This window comes from Chelonia mydas, chromosome 1 (genome assembly GCF_015237465.2).
Source record: "Chelonia mydas isolate rCheMyd1 chromosome 1, rCheMyd1.pri.v2, whole genome shotgun sequence".
Taxonomy (NCBI): domain Eukaryota; kingdom Metazoa; phylum Chordata; order Testudines; family Cheloniidae; genus Chelonia; species Chelonia mydas.
In genome coordinates, this window is record NC_057849.1 from 259,182,210 (window position 1) to 259,196,144 (window position 13,935).

Here is a 13,935-nt window from a genome sequence, read left to right on the forward strand (position 1 = left end):
TTCTCTAATATAAACTGCAGGGGGAATTTTAGACCGGGAGAAAGTAATTAATTGGAACCTGGCCAGAACATAGGGGTCACTGCCCCCCAGTCTTGTGAAAAGTGAAGAGGGATCCTTCTTGATCGAGTGATCAAGGCCTTGATTTTACATCTCATCCATAAAATGGTACCATAAATAATACAGTGCCCTTGCTCCCCACCCCAAGCACCAGGTTGATGGATTGGTTCACTAGTGATTCAGAAGTGTCCTTATTAAGCCACCAACCCTGCTATATGACCTTGCCTATATTAGGATTTTTTCAGACCTATAATTCCCAGGGCTGCTGCTACACTAGAAAATGCATAGCATGGAAAAAGCTCAGATTTTTTTATCCTTGTACCACATGAGAATTCCCTCCCATCTCCTCCATAATTTTGCCATTTTCCATCTGGCAATTATGGCTATATTCGCACCATGTCCCCTAACTTCACATTATCTGTTTAGTTCACTTCTGTGTCTGTACAGCTGAATCATCAGCAATGACAGAACAGCTCTGCTAACAGGGTCAGTCAGTGAGCTATTGCTGCAGAACAGCAGGGGAACCCAAAACATGAGCTTTATTCCTGCAAGACCTATACATTATCTCTTCGCCTCTGCCCCTCAGAAACTAAGCAGTGGATTTTAAAAGGGCATGCACTGTCAAGTAGTTTTCTCCTATAGCAAAATAATGGGCCTAAACATCTTTCCAAAGACCAATATATGTACTTCCATTATATTTTTCAGTCAATTTAAAAAAAGATTATTTCAGTGTTATAAAACACAAGCAAAAAGCATCATGCTCGTATATGAGAAGCAGATATGAAACTGAGGAGACCAGTTTCACTTGCCAAATTGGCTACAGAGCAAAAATAGAAACACATATACATAACTAGTATCTTACATTTCTATAGCACTTTTCATCCTGAAGGATCCCAGCATGCTTTATAAACGATATATATAGAGGAAAGACTTGGAAACTCCACTTGCCTATGAAGAGGAGGAAGATTTCTTAAGTCAGTGACATCAACTTCTACTGAACCTCAGCTTTCATTTAAAAGAAAAAGTTTCTAGAAAAAATTCACAAAGTGAATGAAGCATAAACTGATACAGCACCATCTTCCTGAGTCTCCAGATAGACAGCCCCAACGCCACTTCTGCTGCTCAGTTTTCCCAAGCTGCATCAGAGTGAGAACTCAGCAGTTATCAGTTTTCCATTGCTGCTCTTCAGAATCCTGTAAGCAACAGTGAAACTGAAAACAAGTAAGTTTCACTTTGCTGCTTCTTGGGAAGCTCTGAGCAACAGCAGAGGCAGCACTGGAGCTATCTATCTTATGTCCCCACTTACTACTCCTGGGGAAATTCTGTGCCATTGCACATGCGCAGAATTTATGTCCCCCCCCCAGATTTCTTTGCTTCCCTGCAGAAAACATGGCTTTCTGATGGGGAAGCAAAGGGAAGCCACAAGTGCGGTCATGCAGCCCTCCCAAGCAGTATGTTTTGGGTGCCCAGGTCAGCCAGCAGAGAGGTAAATCACTGTGGGGCGGGACTGGCGGCTCCTAATCTGCGCCAGGCTCAGCTGCTAGTCCCGGCTGGACTGGGGAGGACGGGACTTCCTCTTCCCCTGCACGGCATCTGGGGCCGTGCCAGACCCACTCCCAGATTTCTCCCCTGCCTGTAGAAAGCTCTGCAAACTCCCCTCCTCTCCCCCCACACACACTTCCTGCACCCATCACTGCTCAGCTGCAGGGGGAAGGATCATTGTACAGGAAGCTGTTCCCCCATCCGCCCAACCCCTGTGCATCCAGACCCCTTCATACCCAGATCCTCCCACTGAGCCTCACACCCCCCCCCTCCCCGCAACCAGAATCCCACCTGATGAGCTCCACGCCTCCTGCACCTGGACCACCCCAACGAGCAACCCGGATTCCCACCACACTGAGCCCCAACCAGCTGCATATGGATTCCCATCCCACTGAGCCCCACTCCCCCAGCATCTGGACCCCCTGCTAAGCTCTATTCCTCCACATACCCAGAACCGCCTCACTGAGCCCCAACCACCTTCACCTGGCCCCCCTGCAGATGCCCATTACTGTTGCACCCAGAATCCCCGCTACAAGCTCCTGTGCATCCAGATCCCCCACTGAGCCACCTGTACCCAGATTGCCCCACACAGAACCCTCTCAACCCACACCTGGATCCCCCCACACTAAGCCCTTTCACACTTGGAGCCTGCCTTGCTGAGCCTGCCTGCTCAAACCTGGTGCACCTGGCACAGAGGGGCAGGGCCCTGGGGTGTTTCTCGGACAGGCCTGGTCCTTGCGCTGTGTCAGGGCTGGGTGCATCCTCACCGCTGAGTCCGTGTCCTGAGGGGCAGAGCTGCACAGTGATCTCCCATCTCTGTGCAGCCAGTGGCCTGTGCTCCCCAATGCCATGCTGGAGCCTCCACATTTATTTGACAAATAAAATTTGCAGAATTTTAAAATATTGTGCGCAGAATTTTCTGGCGCAGAATGCCCTCAGGAGTACCTTCCGAAAATAACTTTAATTACCCCCATTTTACAGATAGTGCAGCAAACCAAGTAACTTGCCCAAGCCTAGACAGGAAGCCTCTGGCAGAGCAGGAAATTGAACCAATGTCTCTCAAGTCCCAGGCTAGACCATCTTCTTCCTAACCACTAGACCATCTTTCTTCTCCCTGTTTACTGGGGACAAGATGAGCATCCAAAAAGCAGAAGCTGTGTTGGGGTAGAGTAGCAAAGACCTACTACACATCTGTGCATCAGGCTTGATGCTCTCGGGTGGGATGGGGCAAAAACAGAAAAAGAATGCTCCTTCTCACAGGAGCCTGGGGGCATGGAGAGGATCCTTCAATTTTTTTCTGACATCTCTAGTTGGAAGCAATTTGACAAGTGGACTCCCTAGTTGGGCTCCAAGGATAGCATTCTAGTAAAATCCCCAGAACTCTCCTCTTTCCCAACAGCTGATGGGGAGGGAGAAGGAGTTAGTGTCATACTTGGGCATTGTCCCCGGACAGTGGGTCATACCCCCACTTTTCATATCAGCCAGTGGTTAGTCAATTTAGTCCTCTAGCCATTAAATATTTGGTAACACTTCTAAACTTTATGTCTAAGGGCACATCTTCACTAGCAACATTAAAGCGCTGCTGTGGCTGTGTAGTCACAGCATAGCGTTGGGAGAGAGCTCCCCCAGGGCTATAAAATAACCACCTCCACGAGGGGAATAGCTCTACATTGCCACTTTACAGCGCTGAGACTTGCAGCACCAACGGGGTGTTTTTTCACACCCCTCAGCGAGAAAGTTGCAGCACTGTAAAGTGCCAGTGTAGACAAGCCTTAAGTGGCTTGGTGGGAAGAGAGAAGGAATGATGGCATAAGTTAGCAAAGAGGAGAGACAGAGGAAACAGACACTGATGGAAATTCATAAAAAGATACACCATGATAGGAAAGAAAAAAAATGCACTGAAGCCAGAATGTGAAAGAAGCTCTAACCAGAACAAAAGAGATGTAGTGAGTGGGTTTTTTATTATTACTAAGCAGGAAGTTGACTAGCAACAGATTACACTTATGTACAGTACACAACTATTTATTCCTGTAAACTTCAGGGGGCACGGTGCCATCTCTCTCTCTCTGGCCAGTTGCCTTAGTCCTTGGACTAGCCAATGTTAGGTACATTTTTTAAGTCCTAATCACTTCACCCAGGAATGCAGTGTAGCCACATCTTGGACTTGGTACAGACAAAAAACCAGCACATGACACACAGAGGGGGGAGGGGATTTTGCCATGGACACTGCAGCAACTCCCCTATACTTACGAAAACTCCCATGGGATTTTTCATGTCCACAGAAGACTTCAGTTTTTAATAAGGTCACATCTGAAAGAGCCCCACATAATAAGCTGCATGGAAGTCAATTTATCGACCTCAAGATGCAGGGCTAAGTCAAGCCTGCTGGGATTCAAAGTTGTGGTTGCAGGGAGTCTCTCGGTAATTCATACCTGATGCTGGAGGCCATCCCTCCAGCTATGGTGAAAAGCTATGGTTTCCTTTGGTTTTATTAATCTAAACGTGCTATTCTGTAACTCAAAGGAGGACTGGTTTATACATACATACATACATAGAGAGATTTTTATCTTGACAATATCACTTTAAAAATGAATAGCACACTATTCAGTTGTTAGCTTCAAGACAGCAGGTGCTCAGCTGGCTGATTTAGCAACAGCAGCCACCGCCAGGTCGAGTTGTTGGATGCGATTTACAGACTACAATTCCCCACACCACTCAACAGCACTTAAGAGACAGAGAGGGAAAAGACTAATAGGAAGGGGGAGGGGGTGCAGGGAGAAGCCTGGATGAAGGGTTATTAAGTTAACAAACTAATCTTATCACTACTTCAGTGGGATGCCCTTCCTAGACATCAAAAGGGGACACACACCAGTTGCCTTTCCCCACTCACATGCTTCCCTTTCTATAAACAGGAGTTACACCATCGAGGTCAGGAGATTCCGCCCTCTCCCTCCCCCCGCCACACACACACACACACACACACACACACACACACACCCCTTTAATCTGCTTGCAGAGTTAGCAAGATACCTTGTTAGCTTTTAAGAACACCCCAATATTTCCTTATAAATTAAATCAGCATCAGCAGGTCTGCCTTAGTAAACAACCTAAAAAGCAAGAAACCAGTATGCATAGCCCCATGCTTATAAAGTTATGAACAAGAAGAATACAAACATTTTGATAAGGAAATAGATTTTAGTTCCCAAGGGGTTGTTATGGTGGAAGCCCCACTGTATGGGGCTTTTAAAGGTCACCTGCAAAACAAACTGGACTTATGCCCTTGTTTCCTTCTTTATTATATAGTGTACAAAGAAGGCCTAAAGGCTTGTTTTGTTCTTTACAACATTTTTTCTGCTTGTTCCCCTGCATTAGAAATTCAGGTTCTGTCTAGGCTGGAAGAATATGATAACTGAAGGACCAGTGAAATGGTGACCTCATAAAAGGCAAGAGATGGAAAGCTGAGCTATTAAAAAGGGAAGGGGTTGTGTTCAGACTGTTTCCCTATTTTGGGGGGTTTTATTTGCTTTTGTTATCATCTATGCAGAGTCAATGGCCAATTAATAGTTTGAATCTAAAGGCTATCTTTATTCAACGCCCTCATACTTTCAATAAAGGGATTTAAAGCTCAGAAAAAAACTATCCATCATACCTCCTCAGTGGTCCTCTAACAATGCCAGGTAAGACCAGAGTGGACATTCCTGATATTTCTAAGGTAAACAGAAAAAAATTAAAATCCTCTCTGGCCTTCTTTGTCCATTGCAAAGAAGTAAAGCAGGTACAAGCCCAATTAAAAAAAATCCCTCTGAAGGTCATCTTGAAAATTATAAACTGGACAAGACACTAGAAAATGTATAGTAGGGAACAGGGAGGGCTGCACTGGCCACAGAAAAATGGACTAGGTCTTTTCCATCTGATTTTATTATTATAAAACTAAGTAAAAATCAAAAGATTAGCCCTGTTAGCTGGGTGAATTATCCTTGGCCACTTGAGTTTGGGACAGCTACGTAGTCAAATGTTCACAAGGCAAGAAGCCAGGTGTATCTCTCTGGTTCTAATCCCATGCAGAGTCACGTTTGCTCATGCTCTTAGGTACCTTCCAGTGCATCCCCCAGGCCCAGCTGGAAAATTGGGTTAAAGAAGCAGGAGATCTCACTGAAACATAGATACTACCCTGGAACTGAGCTTCCTTGGGAAAGGGGTGAGAAGAAATCTCCCAAACCTTCATCCTCCATGGTGTTCATCACTACTGGAGCGTAAGCCTGGGACCTGCTCTCCTTCGGAAAACGTGATTACATCCCAAACAACTTTCATCAACCCAGCTGAGAAAGGATATGGCAACTTAACCAGCTAGAAAACAAACAAGTGAAGGAGTTACCTGCTATTAGCTACAATCAGAAAAAGTGAGCAGGTTTAGGAATAGGCTCCTCTTTGTCCCAGAGCATACAGTGGATTAAGAGACAGCAATTATTTTGCCGCCATCTCATCCCTAATACTTTTCACTCCAGTGGATAGATGAGCTCTGCTCAAGAATGGGTCCTCCATGGATCATGACCCCTATAAGAGGAAGGGATGCTTGGATGCATCTGTAGCGCTGTTCTTCCTTCTGAACCCTGTGGAGGGCTCTCTGTGCAGTGTGTGTGTGGGTAGGGGGCTGAAGTCAGGGCAGGGCCAGGGGAAATGCACATTCTACACTTGCTCGAAACCCCATTCCACCACCACCATCACCAGAAATGATTCAAGACAATCAGAGTGAGAAATTTCTCATGGAGGGTTTCATCACAAACCACGGGTGGGCAAACTTTTTGGCCCGAGGGCCACTTGGGGGTTGCAAAACTGTATGGAAGGCCGAGTAGGGAAGGCTGTGCCTCCCCAAACAGCCTGGCCCCCGCCCTCTATCCACCCCTTCCCACTTCCCGCCCCCTCTGAATCCCTGACCCATCCAAACCCCACTCTGAACTCTAGGGTACAAATGAGGGGACCTGCATGAAAAAACCCCTAAGCTTATTTTTACCAGCTTAGGTTAAAACTTACCCAAGGTACAAACTATTTTACCTTTTGTCCCTGGACTTTATTGCTGCCACCACCAAGCCCTACACCCCCTTTCCTGGGGAAGGTTTGATAAAAATCCTCACCAATTTGCATAGGTGAACACAGACCCAAACCCTTGGATCTTAAGAACAATGAAAAAGCAATCAGGTTCTTAAAAGAAGAATTTTAATTGAAGAAAAAGTAAAAGAACAGCATCTGTAAAATCAGGATGGTAAATACCCTACAGGGTAATCAGATTCAAAACATAGAGAATTCCTCTAGGCAAAACCTTAAGTTACAAAAAGACACAAAAACAGGAATATACATTCCATTCAGCACAACTTATTTTATCAGCCATTTAAACAAAACAGAATCTAACGCATATCTAACTAGATTGCTTACTGACTCTTTACAGGAATTCTGACCTGCATTCCTGCTCTGGCCCCGGCAAAAGCCACACACAGACGGAGAGAACCCTTTGTTCCCCCCCGCTCCAGCTCTGAAAGTATCTTGTCTCCTCATTGGTCATTTTGGTCAGGTGCCAGCGAGGTTCTCTTTAGCTTCTTAATCCTTTACAGGTGAAAGGGTTTTTCCTCTGGCCAGGAGGGATTTAAAGGTTGTTAGCCTTCCCTTTATATTTATGACAACACCACGACCCTGGCAAGCCCCCTGGGACTTCCACAGCTATCCAACTGCCCCTGTTCCCCATCCCCTGACTGCCGCCCCCCCCAAACCTCTACCGCATCCAACCGCCCCCTGCTCCCAGTCCCCTGACTGCCTCCTGGGACCTCCCCGCTCCCCACCCCCTTACCATGCCAGAGCCAGCCACACCACTGTGCTGCCCGGCAGGAGCGGCGGGTTAGAGTGTTGGCGGCACAGCGCGCTGAGGCTGCGGGGAAGGGGCCAGGGGCTAGCTTCCCCGGCCGGGAGCTCAGGGGCTGGGCAGGATGGTCCCACAGACCGGATGTGGCCCGTAGGCCGTAGTTTGCCCACCTCTGTCACAAACAGTCCCCCCGCCCTCTTTCACAGCTTTTACAGTGGGTGGGGGACAGTGTAGCCCCAGAGCAGGCAGGCAGCACATTGGCTGAGGGCAGGTTGTGTGGCGCATCTCCAGGGCTACCAGTCCAGCATCTTTCCCCGGCACTTACATTAACAAAAACAAAACAAACCCTTTTGCTCTTGCTGGGGTGCCTCAGGCAGACCCAGGGATGAGGCATCCTCAGAGGCAAAGAGAGAGAAGGACCACTCATCAAGAGCAGGTTGTGTTACGGAATCCAAGCCACTCAAGGGCAACAAACCAAACCCCGCATCCACAGAGTCCTGCTAGCTGCCAGGACAACCTCAACAGTAGGGTGGCATGAGCTCAGAGAATCAAGGAGGCAGCCAAAGCTCCTCTATCTCTGTCCCCACAGTGATTCACCATCACCTTTCTCTTTTTGAGAGCACAAGTGGCTCACAAGAAGCAGATATGCCAATAGGCCCAAGACTAGCAAGTCCTGCCTATGCATTGGTTTCCTCAACTTGAGGGAACAGGGAGCAGCCTAAACAGCATGCTCAGGCTCAACATTAGGTGAACAGAGATTCCCTGTATCAGTTTGGGGGGAGGCACATAGACAGCTAAACCCACCACTGAACATCAGGGGCAAATACAGACATGGAACAGCAACTGCTTGCAGAGGAGCTTGTGGTTGCCAGCACAAGCAAGGAGGAATTTAGACTATACCTAAATTGCTTTCTACTTACCCCTCCACCCTCAGGATAGAGCACATTTATTCTTCATTTTACAAGAGCAGGAGGGCGGTATCCTTTAATGCCAGCCACCACTCCCCCAATTATCCTATGGCTAGAGAGGGTCTATCGGGGTTGTTTTCTTGTAAAACTGATCAATATCCCTTCCCTACTATATCATAACGCCTTCCAGCCAACCTGTCAGCGAGTCAACGAGGGCTGACCTCTCCTGGCAGCTCTATTTAATCAGCGTGTGAGTGAGACCGGGCTGGTTGCCGTTTGCTCCCTCTCTCTGACACAGGTTATATGCGGCATTAATTCTTTACAAGCTGATCTCGTGCTCATTGTGCGAGTTGCTCCGCACAGCTCCACCAGTGCACCTCAGCTCCGACTTGGGAATACCTTTTGCCTTGCCATTTATGGACCCCACACAGATGTCTGCCAATACAAGTCAGTCCTGACCTGAAGCTCTGCCGTTGCAGTTCTTGGCCTCTCAGCTTTCGACACGTGGCTAGCTGTGTCTCTAGCAGAAAAGCAGTTAAAAAAAAAAAAAAAAGATGCTCTAGGCTCAGACCACCAAGCTTATTCTACCTGCAGCTTAAGCAGCATGTTAGCCTAAGAGACAAAAAGCTAGTGTGCTAATACGCTAGGCTACCAAACCACTGGCACACAGCATTAGAACACACTTGCATTGAGTCTGTCAGCTCCCTCCCCTTCCTAGCTCTCAATTACAGCATAAATTCTTTTGTTTCACTTCAGAAATGCAGTAATTATTTTTAGAGAAGTCTCCCCCCTCCACTGGTAGAAATGCTACAGTCTGAGACAGCCGCTCCCTTGATCGCAGGCAGGGGAACATTTCAGAAGAGAGAGATTTTGGGGGTGACTGGGGGGAGAGGGTCTCTGGAATCCTACCCACCCCTGGCAGGTGTGAAATGGCAGATTTCATTTTTTTACTGCCAGAATTTCTGGGAAATTCTCATCTGACTGCTCCCCTCCACCACTTATTCCAATTCCTGGCTGATTTCAGCCAAAGATGCATGAGTGGGCAGGGGGGAATTGCTCTGCTTCTCTCAAGATAGACAAGCAAGTGTTCCGATAGCCACATGCAAGCCGTTAAAAATATATTAATATAGCCAGCACAGCCGGTGAGGTTTTTTTAAATACAGAAAAGGACGGAATCTTGATACAGGAACAAGAGGCTTTCATCAGGTCTCATTACCTAAAGCACAGCCACATGCCACAGCTCCCACAGAGAACAACCTGCAGCTACTGCTGTCATTAAAGAAATGAAGATATTAAAGAAAAATTAAACCCAGGGTAGAATGTGGTTAGGAGTATATGAATGGATAAGGCGGGGAAGGAGTGTGAGAGCAGAAAGGAAGGATGAGGGAAGGGAGGGGGGATGACCATTCAGGGACCCTTTCACCTCAATGAGGGACTCAGGAGAGATCCTACAGGATAAATGTGTCTTACAGATCATAGGGTCAGGATATTTCAGTCATCAACTGACACGGTAAAGGGCACCACGTTATACCTCCAGGAGACTTGACTCAGTAATGCTGCAGGCAGAGGTCTTGTCATGCTTTAGGGCAAAATGTGATTCCATGGGATCAGGAAGACATTTCCCCTGACTATAGGGTATTGCACACTTATGACGATTTTCACACCCTTCTCTGAAGTATCCAGCAATGGCCACTAAAACGGAGATTTCCAAAATAAGAGGAAAGCTAGTCAAAGAGGCCCTGAAGTCTAAATTAAGAAGTAAATAATCCTTAAACAGGCCTACCCTACAGACTTTGGCCAGCATAGCTAGGTTGGTCAGGGGTGTGAAGAGGTGTGATCCCTGACTGGTATAGATATGCTGGCAGAAGTCCCTAGGGTGGGTGCAGCTATACCAGTAGAGTTGTCCTTTTACGAGTATGGCTTGTTTCATATGTGGCACTCTGTACCTCAAAACTGCACCCTGGAACCCCCATGTAAGATATTGTACGTAAGGTCATGATCTGCTGAAATCCATTGTTCTGTCAAAATACATATATCATTAGTGTGTATCAAGTTATGAGATTTTGCTGTACGGTTTTTACTGAAATATGCTGTAAATCTGCTAGGGGCATACAAAGAAGGTAAACCACTCCTAGGACAGTGCTCAATGACCATTAATCAGCAGGGGAGATTTAATCAAGGGATTTACAATTCAATGACTGTTGCACAAGACCACACCAGGGGGATTGCTCAACCCACCAGGCCATGTCTGGCTAGTATTTTCCAGACACAGGGACTGAGGGTATAAAACAGAGGTGGCCAAACTTACTGATCCTCCGAGCTGCCTACAAGAATCTTCAGAAGTTCAAGAGCTGGGGCATGACTCCCAGGGCTCGGATCTTCAGCTGAAGCAACTAGATCCCCCCCACACTGCCGGGCAGAAGCCAGAGGTGATGCATGTGTGTGTGTGGGGGGGGGGGTCATGTGCCCCCTCCCCCCCCCCGATTTGTGCCTCGCTCAGTCACATGATGCCACTGGGCCCCCTCCCTGCACCGCAGCAGCTGAAGCTGGTGAGCTGGGAGCTGTAGCCATGGGGAGAGGCAGTGGCAAACAGCTGGGAACTGCAGGGAGAGCTGCTGCTTTCGCTGCTACCTCTTCCTATGGAGCTAAATCAGTGGCCCCTCCCTGCAGCTCCCAGCTGTTTGCTGCTGCCTCTCCACCGGGACCTAACAGCTGGGAGTTGCAAGGTGGGGCAGCTGAAGGTAAGAGGGGGGGCGTGACTCAAGATGTTGGGAGGTGTGACTCAAGATGTTGGGTGGGCTTTAAATTATGCCCCTCCCCCCGCTCTTAGGAAGCACCAGTCATCTCTGGCAGAAGCCCCTACCCCCACCGCCCCACTGCAGAGCCACCTACCAGATTGGGGGCAGAGGGGGTGTGGAGAGCTCTACGAGCCGCACTTTAACTGTAAAAGGGTCGCATGTGGCTCAGAAGCCATGGTTTGGCCACCCCTGGTATAAAATATGGGACAGTGACATCATGCCTTGCAAGGCCTTTCTCCTCCCCCACCTACGCTGGAAACAACAAAACTGATGGAAAGACAAAGACTTCAATTTAGGAGACTGGTCCCTGGCTTGAGAGAGAAGCCTGTGTATTAAGACTGTTACATCCAGTAGGGTGAGAACTGCTTGATCTAAATACTGCCTAGTTGTAACAAAGTTTAAAGCTTTAGACTGTGCACTTACCTTTTATTTTCTTTGGTAACTATCTCTGACCTTTTATGCCTACCATTTATAATCACTTAAAATCTGTCTATCTTTCTGTAGTTAATAAACCTGTTTTACATTTTACCTAGAACAGTGCATTTTGGTTGAAGTGCTTGGGAAATCTCAGCTCAGTTTATAAAGGCTTGTGTATGTCCTCTCCACATTAAGAGAGAGATGGACGGGGTAATACACTTTACACTGATCAGGCTCCACGGTACAGTTCTGGATGCAAGGCTGGGGAGAATTGGCTGGTGCCTTTCTCTGCGTGATTCGTGAGTGGGTCTGGGAGCATTCAGGCAGTCTAGCTGGGTGTGGGGCTCCACATGCTGTTATGCTAAGTGATAACAGCGCCTGGAGGGGTTTGCTGCTTGTCACTAGCTAAGCATTGTGAGAGACAGCCCATTCTGGAGAGTTAAGGGGACACAGTGGTATCCCAGTTCCAGGCTCCACCCCGGGGAGCCCGTCACAGGGTGGTTTTATTATAATGGTATGAAGCACAGCTTTGCTGGTACAGCTACGCCCACACTAGGAGCACTTTACTAGTATGCTATACTGATATTTCTACACTAGTAACGCGTTCCTAGCATAGTCACAGCCTCAGAAAGGCTACTTAAGTGACCCTAGCTGAGCCATAAAGGGCATGCATGACCCGAAACAAAAACAAAGATGGAAGGCAAAAGCTGAACCTCGCTATTTAGCCACCTGGTGTAAGAGATTACTTGAGCCAAGCAGAAATCCTTCAGAAAGTGGAAATCCAAAGCCTAGCAACAGTGCTGCCAAGTTTTGTACATCTCCATGAGTGATGCTCACCAGTGAGAAACAGTCACTTATTTCCCTCTCAAGTGTGGGGGAAGGCAAAACCTATCCCTTAGGCCCAGCAGAAACAGGGGGAAGGTAGGTTGGGTACATCCAGGAGTGAGTAGGAAGATTGGTGCTGGAGAGAATCAGGGGTGGAGTGTGGGAGAGGGAATCTAGCGGGGAGGAAGAGGACAGGAGAGCCTGAGGTGGCCTGGGGGTAGGGATTGTTTGGGAAGGAAAAACAAGAGACTCACTGGCAGAGGGGTGAGGAGCAGAAGGGGGCCAGGGAACAGGCTGGGGAGGGATGGGAGCTAAGGGAGACAGGCTTGCTGGATAATGGTAGAAGAGGGTAAATGGGGGCAGGAACGAAATGGAGGTATTTGGAAGCAGAAGGGAGGCTGCTCCAGGCCTCATCCTGCCTAAAAAGACTCAGCACCTTCCTCCCCAAACAATCCCCACCCCAAGCTGCCTCCAGAAACGCAGCAGAGCTGCAGGAATATGGAATCTTTGGCTGCCTAGAATGACTGATGCCCACGGCCCCCTCCAGCCCCACTCCCCCCCCATGACCCCTCCGTTGCGCACGGTGCCCCTGGGGCTCTCCCTGATCCCCAGCACCCCCTATTCGGTCCTGGTGCTACAGGAGGGGTACAGCCGGGCGCTCCCAGCCAACACCACATGGGCCGATGGCACCGTCACGCGGCTGCGGGGCCCCCGGTTCACCCTGGTGGGCTCGGGGGGGCCTTGGGGGAGGCAGTGGCTGCTGGGGCTGCTGGCGGCCCACGGGATGGCCCAGGGGGACGTGTCCCACGTGGTCTGCACCCACGGCCACTCCGACCACGCCGACAACCTCAACCTCTTCCCCGGGGCCACGCTGCTGGTGGGTTTCCACCTCAGCCGGGGGGAGGGGCTCTACCTGCCCCATAACCTGGGGGGGCGGCGCCCCCTACCCCATCAATCAAGGCCACATGGAGGTGCTGCCCACACCCGGGCACATGGCCGCCCACACCAGCGTGCTGGTGCGGGCCACGGCTCTGGGCACGGTGCTGGTGGCCGGGGACCTGTTCGAGCAGGAGCAGGACGAGGCCGCCTGGCAGGCACTGAGTGAGGACCCCGCCCAGCAGGAGTGGAGCCACCGGCGGGCGCTGGCCCTGGCCGACGTGGTGATCCCCGGCCACGGGCCGCCCTTCCGGGTGCTGCGGGCGGAGGGCAGCCCCGGGAGGGGGCAGACGGGGGGGTGAGATGCCCCCCTGGGACCTGCCCAACTTAAACAGAGCTTGGCGACCCCCCCCAAAAAAGACTAAGTGTAGACACTGCAAGGAGAACCATCACTTAAACTGGTATTAAGACTCCTCCTTTCCCCACTCACTCAGACCCCCACCCCTCGTTTAGATTGGATCTTTACTGCTGAGCTGCCTGCCTGCCTCTTCCACAGCCGCTCAGACACAGAGTTCCTGGTTTGCCCTCCCGACCCTCTCAGATTCCGATGACATTGTGCCTGGAACACAGCCCACAATACCAGTGACTTAAAGAGAACTGA

General features: G+C 49.3%; 2 protein-coding genes across 3 annotated transcripts in view; one reads left to right on the forward strand and one right to left on the reverse strand.

Moving 5' to 3' along the window:
- The window catches only part of TCF20 (transcription factor 20), a 211,665-nt gene that overhangs the window by 168,167 nt on the left and 29,563 nt on the right, over positions 1 to 13,935 (reverse strand). The window lies entirely within an intron of this gene.
- On the forward strand, positions 194 to 13,678 carry MBLAC1 (metallo-beta-lactamase domain containing 1). The gene is given in 3 exon segments (XM_027826465.3): positions 194 to 207; positions 12,959 to 13,326; positions 13,328 to 13,678. Coding segments are annotated over 2 exon segments (675 nt in total). The 5' UTR covers positions 194 to 207; positions 12,959 to 12,960; the 3' UTR covers positions 13,637 to 13,678.